Consider the following 21,000-nt stretch of genomic DNA (forward strand, 5'->3'; position numbering starts at 1 on the left):
GCTATTTTTCCCACCTGTGTTTGTGGGATATTGTTTTGTGTTTATGCACCACGTAGTCATGTTTAGTTGTTATTTTATTGATATTGTAATGACCTGACTAGATCATAAAGGAACAATTGTCCAGACTGAGGCTTGAGTTTACGAATTGACGGTTTATTAACCCAACTTTACACAGGCTACTGTTTGGCCGTAGCCCACCTCAAATAAATGAAAGATACCCCACAAACCAACCGTGAGCTTCTCTTGTGAAGGCCAGATGTAATAGAGAGAACAATGGCTAAACATGGTCTTAAATGCCAATGCGCCATCCCCCTGCCCAATCCCCCTCCGCCAACCCCCAGGATGCCCGGCATCAGAACATTCCAGGCATTCCCGTGATTGGCAGATAGCAGGTTGATTGGCATGTCGGACCTCGCGAACACTGGTAAGTACAACACAACCCACTAATAGCCTAACACATAATACACAGCTGTCTGTGCGGGTCGCTACAATATATTTTGTTTTGATTTAAGTTTATCTTTGAATTAAATATGTGGAACTCAACATCCGCTGCGCCTTGGTCCCGTTCTTACGACAGCCGTGACAGTGTAACTCTGTGTTTGTGTTGCACTGCTTTGCTTTATCTTGGCCAGGTCGCAGTTGTAAATGAGAACTTGTTCTCAACTGGCCTACCTGGTTAAATAAAGGTGAAATAAATAAAATAAAAAAATAAACTTTGCTGTAGGCTACTATTTACTAGTTTTTAAAAAATCATGCATGTCATATAAAATATATTCACCCCACCCAGTACTGTAATGAAAACTTACCAGAAAGCATGTAGTCCTTGGCTCAGACAGTCTAGTAATGTGGGCTCAATAGCATGCCATTAGTGTGCAAGATCTTGAGAATCAGCTGTACATGTGATGGAAGAATGCAGAGGGTTGCAATTCCATTGAATTGGGGATAGTTTAACCAAAACATGTCCCAAGACCTATAATTGCCTTATGTGTATCCCACAAAAAAGGTTCACTGTTATAAGCTAACTTTTTTGATGAATTTTAGCAAAATTCCCGGGCTTAACTTCCCATGGAAAATGTCCAGAAAAATTCCTGAAATTTACCCGAAGGTTTCCGACCGTTTGCAACCCTAGTTAGGACACAGTAGGCTAAACTATATGCCAGGCTTCTTCTTAACTGGTGAACAAGACTATTAAGAAAACACATCATGGTAACTGCAGCCAACACTTTAAAGTATGAACTACTTTCATTGAATTAACTACTTAAATTGAAGCAGATGGGGTACCTTATATAAACATGAGTTTCCCAAGCATTTAGGCCTACAATCATGAGTCTACGGGGATGGTTAATGATGGAGTTATTGGCCACAACCAATAGTACATAATAATGTCGTTTTATATCGAGAGATATTCCTGTAAAATAAACGGTTTACTTACTGCTATTTGTCTCCATCTGCTGTTGAAGAAGGTCACATACGGACTATTTCTTAGTGACAGCCCACTTCAGTGACATGCTCATGCTTTCACGCCCCAGTCTGGCTGTAATTTGAGCGCCAGAGGCAATACGGATTTTGCAGAAACTGGCAGCCACGTCACCGCCACAGGTCTGACAAACTTTCCCAGCCCTTTGCGGACAGTGCTGCAGAGGAATCCCTATGCAGAATATCTAGAATGAGCATTTGTAGTGATTTCCAAAGAACAAGAGGACATAACATTTGGGAACATTGGAGTTATTTGGTCTTTTTTGTTTTTTAGAGGAGTCTCATTTTGCATACGTTATTGTTTTGACATCGCCTGAAGACTACATTGAGGCCTCATTCTTACAGACTTGTACCAATATTTCGACTCTTTCTTTTTGGAATACCAAAACAGCACTATGAATATCTTCCGTCTAGCCGGTGACGTGTCACATATCGTTGCTATCATCATTCTATTAGTGAAGATATGGAGGTCCAAATCCTGTGCTGGTATGTTGACAGTGGGATTATTTGATATGCAGTTGTTTACAGGGAAGTCTAGCTGTTAATGATTTATTGACTTGCTCATTCAGAGGCCTAATATCTGTTTAACAAACTTGGGGACACATTGCCTGACGACTCAAACTGAATTATCCCGCTGCTCTATGTTCGCTAAATAGGCCTACTTCGTTTTTGAGAAGAAACTAACATCCGTGGTAGCCAGACAAGTAATGCATCTGGCCATCTCATTTGGGAAGTTGACCTCACACTCCTAGTACTGGTCTGAAAAACTCACGTCATGTCATGCACTCAGCAGTTCATTTGTTACTTTGTTGCAACAATGACTACAATTGGTTAGAGAGTAAATCAATTTGTCTTGTCTACTTCGACGCACAAGAATGTTACGTGGCAAAGAATTCAGTCTAACCATATTTGCTTAGGGAGTCGCACCCTGGTCTGCTTTCTACCTCAGATATCCGCGTTGATGATGTTTTGCCATCCCCAGGTCATGAAATTAAATTGTTGCATATTTTTTATTTAACTAGGCAGGTCAGTTGAGAACAAATTCTTGTTTCCAATGACGGCCTAGGAACAGTGGGATAACTGCCTTGTTCGGGGTCAGAACGACACATTTTTTACCTTGTCAGCTCAGGGATTCGATCTAGCAACCTTTCCGTTACTGGCCCAACACTCTAACCACTAGGCTACCTGCTGCCCCATACGTGAGATAAATGACTGTTGTGTGTTTCTGCAGGTATTTCTGGGAAGTCTCAGGTGCTTTTTGCATTAGTCTTCACTACAAGATACTTGGACCTGTTCACGAGCGTAATCTCCATCTACAACACAGTTATGAAGGTGAGGTAGACAATAGTATCCTACAAAGAAGCCAGCCAATCAATGATTTGTGTTCTAACCTAAACTCCTTCCCTCTGTCTTGTGTGCTCAGGTGGTGTTCCTGGCTTTGGCATATGCCACTGTGTACCTGATCTACATGCGCTTCAGGAGCACCTTCAACTCAGAGAGTGACTCATTCCGTGTTGAGTTCCTGCTTGTGCCTGTGGCTGGGCTTTCCTTCCTGGAAAACTATGCATTTGCCCCACTGGAGGTAAATGTGCCAGGTTCAATACTTACTGAACATACAGGTAAACTGCCAAAATAGAGAAGACACCAACTTAAAGTGTCTTAACAGGGCGTTGGGCCACCACAAGCCGCCAGAACTGTTAAATGCGCCTCGGCATAGATTCTACAAGTGTCTGGAACTCTATTGGAGGGATGCGACACCGTTCTTCCACAAGAAATTCTGTCATTTGGTGTTTTGTCGATGGTGGTGAAAAATGCATCTTTAGGCACCGCTCCAGAGTCTCTCATAAGTGTTCAATTGTGTTGCGATCTGGTGACTGAGACACACACACCCTTTAAACCCCCCTTAGGGAACCCTCTTTTCAAGTCATTGAGAGCTCTTCTAGCCATGATAGCCAAAATAATGGGCAACTGGGCATTTTTATACATGACCCTAAGCATGAGGAGATGGCTAATAGCCCCAGCTTTCAATTTACTTTGAATCCCTCATTTACTCAAGCATTTCCTTTATTTTGTTAGTTACCTATATAATTTAACCTATATCATTTAATTAGCTATTCTATCACATCATGGTATAGACAATGTAAATGAGGGGCAACTAAAACCCCAAATATTTGCTTTTGTGGAATATTGGCCTAGAAGTCTCAACTGCATATCTTTGGTGCACAGATCCTGTGGACCTTCTCCATCTACTTGGAGTCGGTGGCCATCTTGCCCCAGCTCTTCATGATCACCAAGACCGGCGAGGCAGAGTCCATCACCACCCACTACCTGTTCTTCCTGGGTCTCTACCGAGCCCTGTACCTGGCCAACTGGGTGTGGCGCTACCACACCGAGGGCTTCTTTGACCAGATTGCTGTGGTGTCCGGTGTGGTGCAGACGATTTTCTACTGTGACTTCTTCTACCTTTACGTTACCAGGGGTAAGTATGAGCCAGGGAGGGATTTTGACATTGTATTGTATTTCTAGTACATATTTCATCCCATGTACCTTTCCCTCTTTGCCTTTGTCCCTCTCCAGTGCTCAGAGGAAGTGGAAAGATGTCCCTGCCCATGCCCATCTAAAGAGAGTCAGTGCTGTTTTAAGCGACAGTTGAGCAGTTCAGTAACTGAAAGCACCTCTGCCCTCCAATCATACTTAGTAATGGACTACAGTCTGCAGTGTCACAGTACCCTGGGGGGTATATACTGTACCCAGAGGGCAACCGTCGTGTTGTTGGTACCTGGTGTGTTTGTTGGTGTGCTTTTCCCTAGACTAAAATGACCAAAGAACGATGTCCTATGTTTTTGTGCATGAGTGTGTGGAACTGAATATTAATGGGAATTGAGTAAATTGAATACTGTGGGAATTTTCTTTTTTCTATTTTTCTTTTTCATGGAGGCAGATATTGTCCCTCTTCAATTAGTCCAATGGAGTTTGTGCCTTATTTTTCCTTTTCTAGTAAATGGCATATTTTGAATGTCTTATTACATCAAAATGGTGTAAACATTGTATATATGTGAGACATTTGTTCCGCTTTCCTGTCTTTTTACAATTTCTACATATAACAGTGACCAACCTTCAAGGCTTACATTGTTTCACCAAGCAGAGTTCATTGGGAGTCTTGTATTTAGGCTGCTATGGGCGATATTTGCCATCCTTGTCAAGAGTTGTGCTATGTTCTTCCCTTTATGATAATAAGTCCATGGAGATGCCACACAGAACGCGCTGTCATGTATGTAACTCTTATATCCGTTCACTTCTTGACTGAACCAAGGTTCTTCTTAAATACGTTGTATTCTGTACTTTGATTTTACCAGTCATTTCCATTCCTTTAATATTAATGCATTTCATTAAGTAAAACGAATACACATTTGTGTGATGTCACAGTTCAATCTATTTTCTATGCGATGAGGCATCAACTGTTATTTCTCACTAACTAGAGTTCATTCATATCTCAACATTTATTGACTACATTTTTAGACCAGGATTACAATGGCAAAGGCAGATTAATGCTTCAACAAAATGGAAAGGTACTTACACTCTTGGTATATTATATTATATTATATTATTATATATATATATCGTCTTGGTACTACTAAATGTGTGCCAAACTTTTACAGCTGTGGTGCCCATGTTGTAATGATCAACATTTTATTACAAAGAACCTTCACCATTTGTAAATTAGGTCAGTAAAAGGTATATTTACTGGTTCTTCGTGTTGATTACTTTAAATTGTGTTTCATCACACCAGGATGTTTACTCCTGCATACTCACACTAGCGATTCACATCATTTAAAACAATTCACAGCACACTTGACTTTTCTATTGAGTATTCAATAATGAATGCATGTTTACTCCCGTGGTACTATGACAACCTGGTCAAATAGAATCACTTCCTCAACTGTCAGGGCTGGGCTTCTACTAAGGATGATGGTGGCAGTTCCATTACAGTGGTATTACACTGCATTTTGTCTTCTATCAACTCTTATTCACTTTCTGATCATTTACCTCCGTGTGTTAGTGCACTAATAGCTTCATCAACTATGACTGTCAATGGAAGAAAGTGCATCGGCGCTCTTTAGCAAGCCTGCCTTATGAAGTCATTGTGATGATTTTTCAGAGAACACATTTGAGTGATAAATAAGTGTGTAAAAACGAATTTGCACTTCAGAGACAGAAAAAATATACTGGTTATTTAAGATCCTCATCTTCTACCTGATAACCCAGCACCATACAGTGAATAATAGTGGATATTAAAAGTCCCCGTCAGTGTAGGAGAGTTTTGCGGTGTTTGTAAAGCACTTTACTTCCCTCTCTCACAGCTCCTCCCACCACTTTGGCAGCTGATGTGATTGACAGCGGTGTGGTAGCCAAAGCTGCTGCCCTCTCTATCGCCTTAACCTTTTTCACTGCTTTCCCTTTCCCTTTACTTGTTACTCCAGCTCCCTCTGCCGCCCCCTTCCCCAGGGCAGACACCAGCTCACACCAGAACAACTTCTCTGCCTTCTTTCTGGCTGCCTCTTCCTCTCTTCTCCTCTCCTCCTCTTCCCTCCTTCTCATTCTCTCTGCCTCCGGTCCCTGAGGCTCTGGCCCTGTCTTCACCCCATCCTCCTCCTGCTTCAATGGAGTCATCCTTCTCTCTCCCAGAGTTCCTTCCTGCACTTCTCTGATGGCTCTCTCTGCCTCCTGGTACATCTCGTTGGTGTAGAAGCCACCTCCGTTCTGTGTCACCATCTTGTCTATCTTCTCCAGGAGCTCTGTGACCTGAGTGCAGTCTGTTATCTTGTTGCTGTTGTTAAAGACATGGTAGCCCCCCTGACATCTACTCACAAACTCCTGGAGCTCCTGGCTCTCCTTCAGGAAGTCTTCCATGCTTTTTCCCTGTAGATGGTCACCCCAGGTGAACAGTACTACTGTGTATCTGAGGACTCCTGGTCCAAAAGTGGCCTTCACCCACTCTAGGGCATCCTGCTCCTCCTGAGTGAACCTGCCAGGCTGAAGGGTCACCAGGAAGGAGTGGGGGCCAGGGGTGGACAGCACCACACAGCGGCCTGCCTCAGCTGTCACCTCCTGAGGGGAGAGGCGTGTGTCGAAGAACCCTGGGGTGTCGACCACAGTGAGGTTCCTCCCAGCCACAGCTCCACTCTGTCTGTCACACTGACCAGTTACAGAACATGAAGAGATGTCCACCCGGAATGCCTGCCTCCCTAGGATGGTGTTACCAGAAGAGCTTCTCCCTGTGCCTGTCTTCCCCACCAGTACCATCCTCAGCGCCCCACTGTCAGGCTCCGGTGATGCTTCACATGCTGTGACACAAATTACAGTCATTTTTACTGACCTAACCAATCTAAAAGTGTAACCTACCTTGAAATTACTATCTGACATAGGCCTACTGTTGTCCTATTATCACCCATATAATATGTAGGTCTATTATATTTATAATGGTTGGGGGCTGAGATGTATTTAGCCTACATTACAGATTTCTGAGTGCTGCTGTTTATTTTCGGCTGTTAAAAAATGCTATACAAACGCCATATTTTTTGATGCGCAATGGAAAATCTACAGTGCCTTGCGAAAGTATTCGGCCCCCTTGAACTTTGCGACCTTTTGCCACATTTCAGGCTTCAAACATAAAGATATAAAACTGTATTATTTTGTGAAGAATCAACAACAAGTGGGACACAATCATGAAGTGGAACGACATTTATTGGATATTTCAAACTTTTTTAACAAATCAAAAACTGAAAAATTGGGCGTGCAAAATTATTCAGCCCCTTTAAGTTTATACTTTGTAGCGCCACCTTTTGTTGCAATTACAGCTGTAAGTCGCTTGGTGTATGTCTCTATCAGTTTTGCACATCGAGAGACTGAAATGTTTTCCCATTCCTCCTTGCAAAACAGCTCGAGCTCAGTGAGGTTGGATGGAGAGCATTTCTGAACAGCAGTTTTCAGTTCTTTCCACAGATTCTCGATTGGATTCAGGTCTGGACTTTGACTTGGCCATTCTAACACCTGGATATGTTTATTTTCAAACCATTCCATTGTAGATTTTGCTTTATGTTTTGGATCTTTGTCTTGTTGGAAGACAAATCTCCGTCCCAGTCTCAGGTCTTTTGCAGACTCCATCAGATTTTCTTACAGAATGGTCCTGTATTTGGCTCCATCCATCTTCCCATAAATTTTAACCATCTTCCCTGTCCCTGCTGAAGAAAAGCAGGCCCAAACAATGATGCTGCCACCACCATGTTTGACAGTGGGGATGGTGTGTTCAGCTGTATTGCTTTTACGTCAAACATAACGTTTTGCATTGTTGCCAAAAAGTTCAATTTTGGTTTCATCTGACCAGAGCACCTTCTTCCACATGTTTGGTGTGTCTCCCAGGTGGCTTGTGGCAAACTTTAAACAACAGTTTTTATGGATATCTTTAAGAAATGGCTTTCTTCTTGCCACTCTTCCATAAAGGCCAGATTTGACTGATTGTTGTCCTATGGACAGAGTCTCCCACCTCAGCTGTAGATCTCTGCAGTTCATCCAGAGTGATCATGGGCCTCTTGGCTGCATCTCTGATCAGTCTTCTCCTTGTATGAGCTGAAAGTTTAGAGGGATGGCCAGGTCTTGGTAGATTTGCAGTGGTCTGATACTCCTTCCATTTCAATATTATCGCTTGCACAGTGCTCCTTGGGATGTTTAAAGCTTGGGAAATCTTTTTGTATCCAAATCCGGCTTTAAACTTCTTCACAACAGTATCTCGGACCTGCCTGGTGTGTTCCTTGTTCTTCATGATGCTCTCTGCGCTTTTAACGGACCTCTGAGACTATCACAGTGCAGGTGCATTTATACAGAGACTTGATTACACACAGGTGGATTGTATTTATCATCATTAGTCATTTAGGTCAACATTGGATCATTCAGAGATCCTCACTGAACTTCTGGAGAGAGTTTGCTGCACTGAAAGTAAAGGGGCTGAATAATTTTGCACGCCCAATTTTTCATTTTTTGATTTGTTAAAAAAGTTTGAAATATCCAATAAATGTCGTTCGACTTCATGATTGTGTCCCACTTGTTGTTGATTCTTCACAAAAAAAATACAGTTTTATATCTTTATGTTTGAAGCCTGAAATGTGGCAAAAGGTCGCAAAGTTCAAGGGGGCCGAATACTTTCGCAAGGCACTGTACCTGCTAGCAACAACGACAGTAGGATATTACTGTTTCAATAGTCTCTCACCCAGATTCGAGGCAGCACATTCCAATGACGCCATCTCCACTGTCCCACATGAGTTAGCCATGGCGAAAACGGCTGCAACTATGGATTATCCGTGGAAAACCTAATATGCACTGAAATAAGAGGGTCCTGTCTTCGGTTGCGTTACTTGCATATTTTACCAGCACCTCCTCATTCTTATTGAGAAATTGAGAAATTAAATATGTTTGTATCCATGTCCTTTTTCTTTTCACCCGTTTACATGCCGTATCTACGATGCAATGCTGCAGAGTCAGACCATGATGTCATTGTGATAATGCGCATGTAACAGTATAGCTTCCGTCCCTCTCCTCCGCACACGCGACCAGTCTGCGCTGACTAACTGACACTGTAAGCTTACCTGTGGTCAGTTTCTTGATCCTACACTGTCAACTTGCCGTTCATGCTTACATTTTGTTTTTCGCATATAGGGTGAATTCGGAAAGTGTGGGACGTCATATTATTACTAAACTATTATTACTAGACCATTATTACTAAACTATTATTACTAAACTATTATTACTAGGCACTTGCAGAGAAATCAAATTATCGAAATCATATCACTTAATTTATGTGAGATCATAGTGGAGGGCAGAGAAAGCTTTAAACAGCCCCCCCCCCCCGAAAAAAAAGCGCAAGGTAAGATCAGTGACATAACTTTGTTTTTGTTTTGATGTTGAGGTTAAGGTTATAAACATGTCATAAATAATTGCACTGTGCCAAACTGTAATTATGCATACTAGTACTTTAAGGGTTGACTCCAGTGGAGGCTGCTGATGGGAGGATGGCTCATTATAACGGAACAAATGGAATCGCATCAAACACATAGAAACCATGTGTTTGATACCCTTCCAACTATTCCTCTCCAGCCATTACCCAGAGCCCGCCCTCCCCAATTAAGGGGCCACCCTCCTCCTGTGGTTGACTAACCCGCCATCCCCAACATTTTATCTGTCAACAGGACCCTGGACAGGACTGACTGGTACGGGCGTGCCTCTGGGGCAAGATTGAACAGAGACAAGACAAAAGCCCAATTTCTCAAACCATGGGCAGGTACTGGGGGTAAAGTTTGACCGGGAGGAGGAAGCGGCAACTGGAGTGGGATCCTGGGGACTGTACGACAGAGACTGGGTTTTTGGGGACTTCGACACCTGACTTGTGAGGGCAAGGTTTTAATCATTAAAGCTGTGATTTTACCTGTGCTGCTGTTATTCAGTTCTGTTTATATCACCCCACGAACAACACTTTTAGCTCTGGAATGGATGCTGTTTCACTTCCTGTGGGGAAGCATGTGGGAGAGGCTGAAGAGGGAGGTGGTCAAGAGACCCAGGTCCAAGGGGGGGAAAGGCTTGCCTGACCTCTACTTGTTCCTGGGCAGCCACTAAACAGTGTTATATCTCACTCTTGCCACCTCGCCGGTCAACAACAAGACCCAAGCCCTCGCACGGTTCTGTCTGGAATCTTACCTCAGGACCCTGAGCCTGACCCCAGTCGACCTGCGAGCCCCGGTCTCCTTCCTGCTACCCACACACCACGTCCAGCTCCAAACATTGCTGGTAGCGAAAAGAGTAGAGACCACCCCCCAGGCCGTGGCCATGGTAGCCACGGAAGCCCTGGGGTGGTACAGAAGAAAGGGGGCCTCGACCCCGGGCGAAGGGTCTGTAATGGTGTGGGGAATGTTTTCCTGGCAAACGTCCCATGATACCAACTGAGCAACGTTTCCATGCCCCAAAGAATTCACTTTTCTGGAAGTCCGACCCAGTAATAGACGTGTGTACCTAATAAACTGACCACTGAGTGTATATATCCACACTGTGACATTGGAATATTACTGTGAAAATTGTGATGATGCCCTTTTAGTGTATGAGCTGCTTGAAAAGATCGCCTGAAATTTCTGCCTGTTTTGGTGGGGTGGAGTTTTGGCCTTCCATGTTGACATCACTGTGTGGTAAATTAGTTAATAGACCAATAAGAAAGAGAGTTCCAAACATCTCTGCCAATGACATCTTATTTTCCTTTTTCCTCTTCCCACTCAGACCACTCCCAGACAGTCCGAGCAAAATTCTTGCTTGAGAAAATCTCCTTCGTTTTTGTTAATTTTTTGACCATTTTAATTGAAAAAAAAAAATCCCAGTAAGGTACTTAATTGTTACCCATAAATGATTTGATATTGAGATAAAAATGGCTGCATTGGACCTTTAATATTGGCATTTTGAATTGATATCCTCATAACATATCTTCACCTTAATACCCAGTCGGCCTGTGTAACCTTCTCAAATACACACACGTTTCTGAAAAGGAAAATGTAAAAAAAGATAACTAACTTTCGTCTTAGAAATAAAATGTGGAACAACACAAATACAGCTGAAAATATTTGATTTGGTCATTTCATAAAGATAAACCATTCAACTGATTTTACTGTAGACTAGTGTCACGCCCTGACCGTAGAGATCCTTTTATTTCTCTATTTGGTTAGGTCAGGGTGTGACTTGGGTGGGCAATCTAGTTTTTCGTTTCTAGGTTGGCCTAGTATGGTTCCCAATCAGAGGCAGCTGTCTATCGTTGTCTCTGATTGGGGGATCATATTTAGGCAGCCTTTTTTCCACCTGTTGTGTTTGGGTTCTTGTTTTTTTAATGTAGCCTTTTTGCAGTCCAAAGCTGCACATTCGTTTTGTTACTCTTTATTTGTTTTGTTGCTGGTTCACATTAATAAACATGATGAACGCCTTCCACGCTGCACCTTGGTCCAATCCTTCCAACAATGAACGTTACAACTAGCTAGTTGTGTGTTATAAGGACAAAAGTGCAACTGGTTAATAGAGCACAATACGGTAAAGAGTATTTTACATTGAACAAAAGAGAATAGCAGTTGTGGATATAGACAATCATAAATCAATTCAGTTTAATACAACTTGCAACAGGGAGACATCTCGCATACAGAAGCACAGAACATGTCTAGCAGGTCTCTTGGAGACAGGCCTTTTATATCACCACTGGAACAACTACAGAGAGTCAGATAATGTGATGAGAAAACAACCATGAATATCCCACCGTTTGCCAAACTCGCTTAAAGGCACTGAAATGATATTAAGAATTTGTTGAGAATTGGTTGTCAAATTCTTCGAGAGGCACGATGAGTAAGTACAATGTATTTTGGTGTAACGTTCAGTTCTAATAATATCTGGATACATCAGGATGCCTGGTTAGAGGAGTTCACCCACTCAACCTGGCTCCTGGCTGGCATGCTGCCCCCCCTGTTGCCAGCATGTATCATAGTGTCCTCTGTAGGTAAATCCCAGCTCTGGGCAGGTGTGGTCATCACAATGGGAAGAGGGGCAGATGTGGCCAGCCCGTCTAAATGACCTGAGAACAGTGTATCTGCACAGGTTCTGTCTCCTAAACTAAGGCCTGCTGTCAGTGAGTTCGTATCATGATGCACATCAGAGAGAGAGCAACCCTTAGGTCCCCTCATCAAGTCAGAGTTTAGTCCAAAGAAAGCCTCGCTTTCACCGACTCCAAGACTTAAACTGTCAAGCATATCCATCCTCCCAGGTACAGGGTCCTCCTCCCTCTCTTCATCTATCAGACTCAGTGTGGGGAAGATGATGTCCATCTCTGGTAGAGGCGGGATCACATCACTGACAAAACTGTGAGGATACTCCAGTTCTCCACTGTAGGCAGCTGGCAGGTTCACAATGTCATGATCTGCCACTTCTGATTGGGCCATAATGTCGAATCCAACTCCTGACTGATCCAGGCTGTTGAACACCACAACAGGATGTTGGGCACTGAGGTCCACGGGGTACCCCCCTTTGCTAGCCCCCTCAATTAAACTCACAGCCTTTTCATGGAACCCCGGGATACATATTGGCTCAGAGATCCCACTGCTGACACCAACGTCTGTAACAGTACATGTAATGCTCTCTAGAGGAAGTGGGAGGAGAGGGCCAACAGAAAGGAGAGTTAGTTACATCACACAGACAAAAGAAGTGACTGAATATCAAACTGAGGAATTAAGTGCATCACAATATAAAATGATTTTCTTCTTACCCCTGCCTGTTCTCTAATGCTCCAATCAAAGACAGTGAATAAATACATTTACTATATCTACTACATTAACAAGTCACCTGATATTTTCTTTTGAGGGAGTATGCGCTGGGGCCAGACTCTGGTGGTAGCCCTGTCATCCTCCTCATCGTCTGGGCAGGCAGGTGGGTCTCCTCCCATGACCAGGCCCAGAGGCACCGCCCCCACCCACTGTTTAGAGCGGACACACTGCAGGACATCCATGATCCACCGGGCTTCACGCCACACCACCTCAAGACTCTAAACAGGGCAAAGGGACAGAATCAAGGGGGCTCATTCCCTCTCATACATACATACTGTCCTCCTTTGATATCTATTTCATTACTCTCTATGGGTAGTCTACCTGTGAGAGCTGAGTGATGTGACCAAGGCGGTCTCTGGCCTCCTGCACCTCCTTCGTGTCCAAAGCTTCTCGCAAAGCCTGCTGGGACAGATGAGCGTCCAGCTCCAACCGAACCCAGACCTGACAGTACTGAGACAGGAAGTCTTGCTCGTACGTCCAGAAGTGCACTGTGAGACGTGAGAATTAGACAAAAAATTAAGCTCACCACCACTGACAGTTTACTCTGAGCAAAAACATAAATGGCATGACACGTCTTATATTCTCTATGTTGTCCATTAACCTTTCCCTCAACGTCAATTAGCAGCTAACCGATCGCTGCAGCTGTACATAGTCCATCGGTAAATAGCCCACCCAATTTACCTACCTCATCCCCATACTCTTTTGCACACCAGTATCTCTACCAGCACATGACCATCTGACCATTTATCACTCCAGTGTTAATCTGCTAAATTGTAATTATTTGCCTACCTCCTCATGCCTTTTGCACACAATGTATATAGACTCTTTAAATAAAAAAAATTATACTGTGTTATTAACTTGTTTATTGTTTTTTAATAGTACTACTAATATTGATTACTGCATTGATGGGAAAGAGCAAACAAGAAAAACATTTTACTGTACTTGTGCGTGTGACACTAAATACTTGAAACTTAAACCCAACCCTGGCACCAATACATACCCAGCTCAAAGATCTGCAGTGGCATTGTGAGGCCTGGCTCCTTGGTGCCCACTAGGGGCCAGTAGCTAGAACTGAAGTCTTCACTGGGGGGCAGCAGAAGCAGCATGGACATCTTATCCCCAAACTGCAGCAGCTCCCGAGTGTACACACCATACTGATACGCCTGTAGGAGAGGAGAGCAGGGAGAAAGAAGTGATGATCAGAGGACAAGAGGTGAAGAATATCGAGAGAGAGAAAAAGCAAAAAGAAAAGAATAGAGAGAGAAGACAAGAGGAGGTAAGAGAGGTGTATTACATGAAACAGTATAACATTCAAATGAGATCTAAAAGCATGTGAGTTGGAAAGTGAAACCATGGTTACCCTGTAGAGGGGGATGTTGAGCTTTGTCAACAGGAGAGTGACAGCGGCCCTGAGTGACCTCACAAAGTCCCCCAGCCCAGAGCTGTCCATCGAGGTCTCATCCACGTCCTCTGTGTTCTCATTGGCTGTTAACATGTTGTGGCTTTGTAACCACGCCCATTCATCGCTAAAACAAAAATGCAGCCCAAGACACATCACAAGGAACTATCATTAGCAATGATCTCATCTGACCAGTCAGTAATCCTTAAAAACACTAGACAAACATTGAGGACACACTTCATTCTAAGTATTATACAGTATACTATTTCATCATCAGCTATACCAGGTCAGAACCGTTTAAAAGTCAGTCTGTATGTGGTAGTGCATACTGAACTCAGTGGTAAGCTCAGTGGTAGTATGTTAGCTGTGTTACCGGGACACATGGGGAATGTGGCGCACTCTGGCGTGGCATAGCAAGTTGGGCAGCCTCTGGGGCACTAGAACCCTGATCTGCTCCACTGTGCTGCACAGCTTCAAGATGCCCACGTACAGGCCCGGCTGGGCCCACTGGACACTGCGTCTGTGGAAGGACAGCTTCTCCTGGTGAGGGACACAGAGAACGGCATCGTTGTATTAGCACAATAAGAAGCTTTACTACTGTATATAAACACGAGCACACAGTGTCCCAGCCAGGAAGGGTCACCTTGAGCTGCTCTGTGAGGGTGTCCATGGCAGTAGGCTCTGGGAGTAGAGGGGTCCTGCTCCGGTTCTTCTCCAGCCAGGCCAGGGGGACCCAGTGGAGAGGGAGGTCCGGGGGTTTTGTGTGGGCCGCACAATCCTTCACTGTCACCAGCAGGACATTACCCTGCCTGTCCTTCAGAGGCTCATAGTACACCTGCCCCAAGTCTACTGTCCCTAGAGAGGACTGCAGAGAGAGGCAGGGAAGGAGAGAGGGAGAAAAGTATGAAATATTCAAATTAAAATAAAGAGTGAAAAGGAAAGTCAACAAGAAACAGGTAGTGGAAGAGAAAACTCAAAGAAAATGTTGTCTCTTCATCTTTGCTAGGTGCTTGATTGATGAGAAGGCCATGTACAGTGACCTATCAGTGTACATTATCCTTTTTTTCACCTGTAGTTGTGCTACAGCCTGCAAGATATTGTGCCTGTTCTGAAGTAGTGATGAAGAGGAGGAGAGAGCGGAGGAGAGGGCCTGCTGGAGCCAGGGCACCTGTTGCCACGCACAGGACAACTATAAGAAAAAGAGAGAGGGATAGAAAGATAGAAAATAGACTATGTAAATTTGGAACATATATTTCACAGGTATACCTACCAATGTATTCAATTAGATTGACAGCTAACCTTGGCAAACCAAAGGAAGTCCTGAGAGACGGAGGTGGAGCAGCACTGGATCTCCACCAATGGGAGCTGGTCATCTGCTGTGACCAGGATGTTTTCCTTTCTGTAGAACACAGTTGCCAGGTATACACCCCTAACAATGAGACAAAGAGGAAGAACAGAGGAGAGAATAAGATTAGTTTCATCCTAACGAGGGAAGACAGAAAATAAATGAATAGAGAGATGCAATAAAGAGAGGGCAGAACGGGACACTTGTTTGAAGAGTAGGGGATGTACTGAGGGAACAGAGACAGAGTGGGATCTTTCTCTAAATGTAACCATGGGTGAGGTTAGTGGCAGAGATACAGAGCTGTTGGGTGAGGAGCATTGCTATCTCACCTCTGTAGGAGACGGACAAACTTGGTGGCTGACTGGAAGAGCAGCTTCAGGCTGCGAGACATAGACAGGCGCTTACTGGGGCTCTGGGGCTTGCAGCTCTCTATGGGCCACAGGACAAAGGAATGAGACATTCAGACATGGAGGACCATGTGAAAGAGCCAGAGTATTATTTTGAGTGACTGATACTGTTTACATTCTCATGTATTATACAGGTATTGAATGTACAAGGATGTTGATCTTACACAAATCATTTGAATAGTATATTAATTCCCCTTGTATGAGAGGCAGAACTAAGATGCTGTATCTATGTTATGGTTCAAGAAGTACACTACCTATACAGTATCCCTTGTAGTGTGGCTCTCTGGTCTGCTCCAACAGTCTCCTGGCTAGAGCCTCCTTGTTCCTGCTTGGAGTTTTCACTCCCATACACTCCCTCCAGCCTGCAGAGGGACACAGGCCACCAGCGTTCACTGGTATTCATTGTGGAGTCATATGATCCAAGGTCAGCTGTTTTTTTCAAATGGCGAAGGCTGGTATTTGGGGAGCTGCTTCTTGATCTGTGATTAGGGGCAACTTCTACACAGAGCATTGATGATAATATAGAATATCAGAAAGCTCTTTTGTCTGTCTGTCTGCAGTTCCATTTACTCACTGGAGGGGGCAGCACTGACTGGGCTGGAGCTCTGAGCTGGGCCCCATCCCTTCACATTGTAGGCAGTCACTCTCACAAAGTAGTGCATTCCCTAAGAGACCAATACATTATCATCATGACTTAACCCTACGAACAGGCAGACCAGGCCAAATAACTTTACATCGTAGTTGTTCATTTCTGCAGGTAACTGAGAGAGTTGAGGTTATGTGCCTCCTAGCCTCAGGGTGTTCTGGTTTAGGAGATGTGACCGGGGTCGTGTGTGTCTTACTGTTGTGAGTCCTGTGATGCTGTGGATGGGGGTCTTAGTGTCGATCACCTGGGCTGAGCCAAGTATACTCTTGAAGTTGGCAGAGGTGCTCCATTCCACTGTAGGAGGTGACAGGAAGAGAGACACGGATGTATCTATGATATTGAGGACTGAGTGGTGATTGCAATAGTGATTAGAGTTGGAGTAGTAGAACCCCACCTCTGTAGCGGGTGATCAATCCAGTGGCGATACCGTTTGGCTCTCGAATGGACACAAACAGGGAAGAGGCACTGGTCACAAACAGTGACACGCTACTGGGTGGGCCAGGGAGGTCTAGAGGACACAGAGAAATGGAGAGACACACCGACAGTAAACACAGACTTGGAGCCAAAAGTACATAACATAAACAAATCAATGAGACTGGCTTGAGTGCATCATACTTGTCCTTCATCACCCCTGACCCCTAGCCTCTGACCTGTGTGGTGGAAGCTCTCCCTCATCCTGCAGTACAGCTGCTGCCGCAGAGTCCAGAGGTGAAGCTGCCTCTGTATGTCGGCCTGCACATGTGGCCCCGCCCCTGCTCCACCCAGTAGCTCCTCCCTCCTGTCCTCCACCTGCCTGTCGGCCAACATCACCAGGGCATCCAGCTTGCACAACCACTCAGCTGGAAGACACACTGAGAGAAAGGGAGGGAGGGAGGGAGGGAGGGAGGGAGGGAGGGAGGGAGGGAGGGAGGGAGGGAGGGAGGGAGGGAGGGAGGGAGGGAGGGATAATATAGCATTGTTAACACAGTGTGGGAACAAGATAGAGTGAAAGGGTGACAGGAATTATATCTGTAAACATTCCATTTAAACATCATTCACTAGTAGTCACTACCCCAAAATAGTGGTTATGTCTTAATGTACTGGATGATCCATTGTTTGTGTGAAATGTGTACAACTATTACTTGACCATCTCTTGATTGCACTGATTCAATCTACGTCACTGTGCAAGACTCACAGACGGGGTTGTGTCTGGCTCCTGCCTTTGTCAACACGTGCAGCAGAGGGGAGTTCTGGGTTAGAGCAGCCACGTCCAGAGGTACCAGGCCCTGCTCACTCACTCTGTTTACACCTTTCTCCCTCTCTCTTTCCCAGTCCTTCTCTTTCTTCTCTTTATCCCGTCCTCCTCCTCCGCCACACACTCTGTCCCTGAATAGCAGGCTCTGCACCGCCAGGGTGTCCTCATTCTCCACTGCCTCCCACAGGTTCTTATACTAATACAGGGGAGGTAGAGGGGGATTGAGTGCGAAATGAGAAACAGGAACATGGAGGGATACAGGGTAAGAGGGTACATTGTCATGGGCAGGGCAGAAAAATGCAGGAAGAAAATGTTACTTTAGATGATAGTATGGAACAACAATATAAGACAATTGTCAAAGATAAAACACCCAAAATGGATCCAAAATTCACTTTCTCTCAGGATGTCTTACTGTGTGAGGGGCCTTGCATGGATGTTTCGGCATGTCTGTCTCTCCGGAAAAAGAGAACTCTCCGCCCCTCAGCCTGACCGACAGGTTTCTGTAGATGCGTTTAGGCAAAACGGGACCCAGAGAGCGCCGCCGCTGTGGCGGGTTTCTCACCGACACAGACATACAATAGATGGCACACACACAATTGGTAGAGAGTGTGCACAGCAGGATACGGGAGTTACAGGGGACGAGGTTGGAACAAAAGAGAAGAAGGTGGATGGATGATGGAGAGGTCACAGAGAGACAGCGTGAAGAGAGGAACGGTACACGGGGGAGGGAGAGGGGGAAGAAGGGAGGATGAAGGGGGTGTGAAACAGGAAGAGGTGCATTAGAGGACTAGAATGGAGTGATACAGTAGGAATAAGATGAGGGAGGGAAAAATAGATTTAAAAAAAAACAAAAAAACAGAACAAAGTCAGTCTTACTGTCATCTTACCAGCTGGTAAAAGGTTGCAGAAATGTATCACTACTTAGGGGAGCCTGGGTTGAGTTGAGCAGCACTGCGTGTGGGTGGATAAGTGGATCAAAGTTACAATGCCTGAGCAGAGCAGATGGAAAATGCCTCACGGAAGTTAGAATATCTCACTCTTCTCCCCTTTGTTCCCACTCTCTAGTCTAATGCCTTATGGCTTTTCTTCCTACTCAATGGAGGCTCTGCACAAAACAATCTCACCATCAATCTAATTGACTGAGGAATGGAAGTCTACAGAGTGCACAGTAAAAATATATTAAATTGAGTTCTCCTGACTCATCATGTCATACATATAGAACCATTTATCTGCCCTCTCATTTGCCTTTATCGTGTCTTACATTAGTGATGGATAATTGTCTATTCTTCTTCACCTCTTTACAGACAGGAAAAACCAGCAGCATTGTATCCTGAACAGGAAGAGGTGCATTAGATCCAGCTGCACACTTTCCTTCCGAAAGCCCCCTGAGACCTTTTTGTTGCTTTGACCAAAATGCTCTTTCACTTTTATTTTCTCTTCTCAGTCACTACATTTCTCTTCCATCCTTCCTCTCTCTCTCTCTCTCTCTCTCCTGCCTTTTTTCAACTCCTCACTTTCCACTTACTTCCATCTACATCATAGTGTTATTCAGACACAAAATACATCCCTGGCAAGAGATGCCATGACTCCATCTCTCTGTCATCACTCCTTTTCCCTCACCCATTTCCCCTCAACCCTCATTCTAATGGAAATGAAAGCCACATTCAATCTTCATGTCTGTATGACCATGTTCTGACTAACTACGTTGTGTCTCCTAGAGAAAGTGAATTCTCCCTGATCTTGTACTGGTACGGTGGCACTTTGCTGTGGCCACGAAGGCGCCTGGTGTCCCCAGCTGGCATTCTGTACCTTTTATATGCCCACATGTGACATAACAATCCCTCACTCCTCTTACCACCTGCACTGCTTGTTCACGCATAGGGAAAAGATAAGGGTGAGACCTCCTCACTGTTATTGGTAGATTCAGTTCTATTGTTTGTTCATGGCGCATTTTATCTCTTATGGAAAGTGTCGATCTGTATCTGTGAAACTGGTTTAGTGAAGGGATTCTTGTCTATGCTGTATGGAGTTGCCAACAGATGCCAATCACTGGACAAAAATACTTAATGTAAACAATAATTGACATTCAGTAATTTGAGTTGATATTGACGCTTCAATTAAATAGCATTAACATATTTGTATGCAGCTTATGTAATTATTATAAATGTATTCCATTCTGTTGTGACTTTTTTGTAGGCCTAAGCATTTGCTTGATAACAGACAAAGCAATGTTTCACAGTAAATCTATACAGAAATATCCTATGACTCATACCAGGCACCAGGAAGTGATGCTGTTACTCGAAAGAAACGCAATAATTGCGTGAACCAAATAAGGAAACGTTGGAAGATTCTGTATACATACAGATAATTAATAAAACATTCCTGAAACATTACACAAGCATCTGACAGCAGCCAAAGCTCAAATGCAACAGTTATGCCAATGTAATAAATACACAGTTGTTTGAGTTAATGAAAGTTTAGAAAATGATCCAACTAGAATAGAATGCACAACATCATATTCAGCATGCACATAGAATACAAACGAATTTACAAACAGTGTCAAATTAAAAATGAGTTTACAAATAAATAACATTTTATACCCTATTGCAATAATCCACTCGAATCCTATGGCTCCTGTAACAACCTGGTTGTGTGTTGTATTATGAATTATTAGGCAGGTAAATATGTTAGATTAAAAGTATACAAGACAATACCTTCCGTAGATGTAAGCCCCTGCTTCCCCTTGTCACATACTACACCACAATCACCACGAAAGCGTCAATTAAAAGTCAATAAATGAATCCTAAAGTTACGATAGCAATCGGAATTCACTCATCCCTCTCAGTCCGGTTAATCCACTTTCATGAATTTTCCCTTCTCACGGTCAAGCGAACCTGCTCCGGACGCTCAACATACAATCTGGTACCTCGCGCCCCTCCCATCTCTCTCTTTCTCTCTCTCGCATTCACAAATGCTGAGGCTTACATTCACGGACCAATTCAGAATTCACATTATTATACAGCTAGATGGAATATGATAGATAAAGTAGTGGCTCCAAATCAATAGGCTAATGTTAATAGATTCTTCAGTCACTTTGCATCAATAA

The 21,000-nt window shown here is 44.0% G+C and overlaps 3 protein-coding genes across 4 annotated transcripts; 1 reads left to right on the forward strand and 2 right to left on the reverse strand.

Annotated features, from left to right (window-relative positions):
* The first annotated feature begins 1,495 nt into the window (after positions 1 to 1,495).
* LOC110538348 (ER lumen protein-retaining receptor 3) lies at positions 1,496 to 4,901 on the forward strand. 2 transcript variants are annotated; one of them, XM_021625103.3, is made up of 5 exons: positions 1,496 to 1,962; positions 2,708 to 2,808; positions 2,900 to 3,058; positions 3,703 to 3,955; positions 4,054 to 4,901. In XM_021625103.3, exons 1-5 carry the CDS (start codon positions 1,872 to 1,874, stop codon positions 4,095 to 4,097), a joined length of 648 nt encoding a protein of 215 aa, XP_021480778.3. In that variant the 5' UTR covers positions 1,496 to 1,871; the 3' UTR covers positions 4,098 to 4,901. The 2 variants fall into 2 exon arrangements, with proteins under 2 accessions (XP_021480778.3, XP_090049624.1); XM_090193498.1 differs by lacking the exon at positions 1,496 to 1,962 and adding an exon at positions 2,317 to 2,458.
* On the reverse strand, positions 4,819 to 9,184 carry LOC110538347 (GTPase IMAP family member 7-like). The gene is made up of 2 exons (XM_021625102.3): positions 8,741 to 9,184; positions 4,819 to 6,821 (listed from the first exon to the last, which is right to left on the reverse strand). The coding sequence occupies exons 1-2, from the start codon at positions 8,799 to 8,801 to the stop codon at positions 5,782 to 5,784; spliced, it is 1,101 nt and encodes a 366-aa protein (XP_021480777.2). The 5' UTR covers positions 8,802 to 9,184; the 3' UTR covers positions 4,819 to 5,781.
* A 1,658-nt stretch (positions 9,185 to 10,842) lies between these two features.
* Positions 10,843 to 20,857, reverse strand: LOC110538346 (ankyrin repeat and fibronectin type-III domain-containing protein 1). The gene is made up of 18 exons (XM_021625101.3): positions 20,609 to 20,857; positions 18,307 to 18,681; positions 17,835 to 18,090; positions 17,311 to 17,511; positions 17,055 to 17,168; positions 16,857 to 16,954; positions 16,589 to 16,679; positions 16,269 to 16,376; positions 15,937 to 16,036; positions 15,562 to 15,691; positions 15,332 to 15,451; positions 14,906 to 15,127; positions 14,636 to 14,802; positions 14,224 to 14,389; positions 13,864 to 14,026; positions 13,185 to 13,351; positions 12,883 to 13,081; positions 10,843 to 12,679 (listed from the first exon to the last, which is right to left on the reverse strand). The coding sequence occupies exons 2-18, from the start codon at positions 18,466 to 18,468 to the stop codon at positions 11,946 to 11,948; spliced, it is 3,198 nt and encodes a 1,065-aa protein (XP_021480776.2). The 5' UTR covers positions 18,469 to 18,681; positions 20,609 to 20,857; the 3' UTR covers positions 10,843 to 11,945.
* Between the last annotated feature and the right edge of the window lie 143 nt (positions 20,858 to 21,000).

This window comes from Oncorhynchus mykiss, chromosome 12 (genome assembly GCF_057628025.1).
Source record: "Oncorhynchus mykiss isolate SJ-2025 chromosome 12, ASM5762802v1, whole genome shotgun sequence".
Taxonomy (NCBI): domain Eukaryota; kingdom Metazoa; phylum Chordata; class Actinopteri; order Salmoniformes; family Salmonidae; genus Oncorhynchus; species Oncorhynchus mykiss.

What these genes read in the sequence shown, in the direction of transcription:
- LOC110538348 (XM_021625103.3), top strand. Translation starts at nt 1,872, where the DNA reads ATGAATATCTTCCGTCTAGCCGGTGACGTGTCACATATCGTTGCTATC. An exon ending in ATGCATTTGCCCCACTGGAG is followed by an intron (nt 3,059 to 3,702) that starts GTAAATGTGCCA and finishes TTTGGTGCACAG; the next exon opens with ATCCTGTGGACCTTCTCCAT. An exon ending in CTACCTTTACGTTACCAGGG is followed by an intron (nt 3,956 to 4,053) that starts GTAAGTATGAGC and finishes GTCCCTCTCCAG; the next exon opens with TGCTCAGAGGAAGTGGAAAG.
- LOC110538347 (XM_021625102.3), bottom strand. Translation starts at nt 8,801, where the DNA reads ATGGCTAACTCATGTGGGACAGTGGAGATGGCGTCATTGGAATGTGCT. An exon ending in ATGTGCTGCCTCGAATCTGG is followed by an intron (nt 6,822 to 8,740) that starts GTGAGAGACTAT and finishes TTTGTGTCACAG; the next exon opens with CATGTGAAGCATCACCGGAG.
- LOC110538346 (XM_021625101.3), bottom strand. Translation starts at nt 18,468, where the DNA reads ATGTCTGTGTCGGTGAGAAACCCGCCACAGCGGCGGCGCTCTCTGGGT. An exon ending in ATTGATCACCCGCTACAGAG is followed by an intron (nt 16,955 to 17,054) that starts GTGGGGTTCTAC and finishes CACCTCCTACAG; the next exon opens with TGGAATGGAGCACCTCTGCC. An exon ending in ACTTCCTTTGGTTTGCCAAG is followed by an intron (nt 15,452 to 15,561) that starts GTTAGCTGTCAA and finishes TTTTTCTTATAG; the next exon opens with TTGTCCTGTGCGTGGCAACA.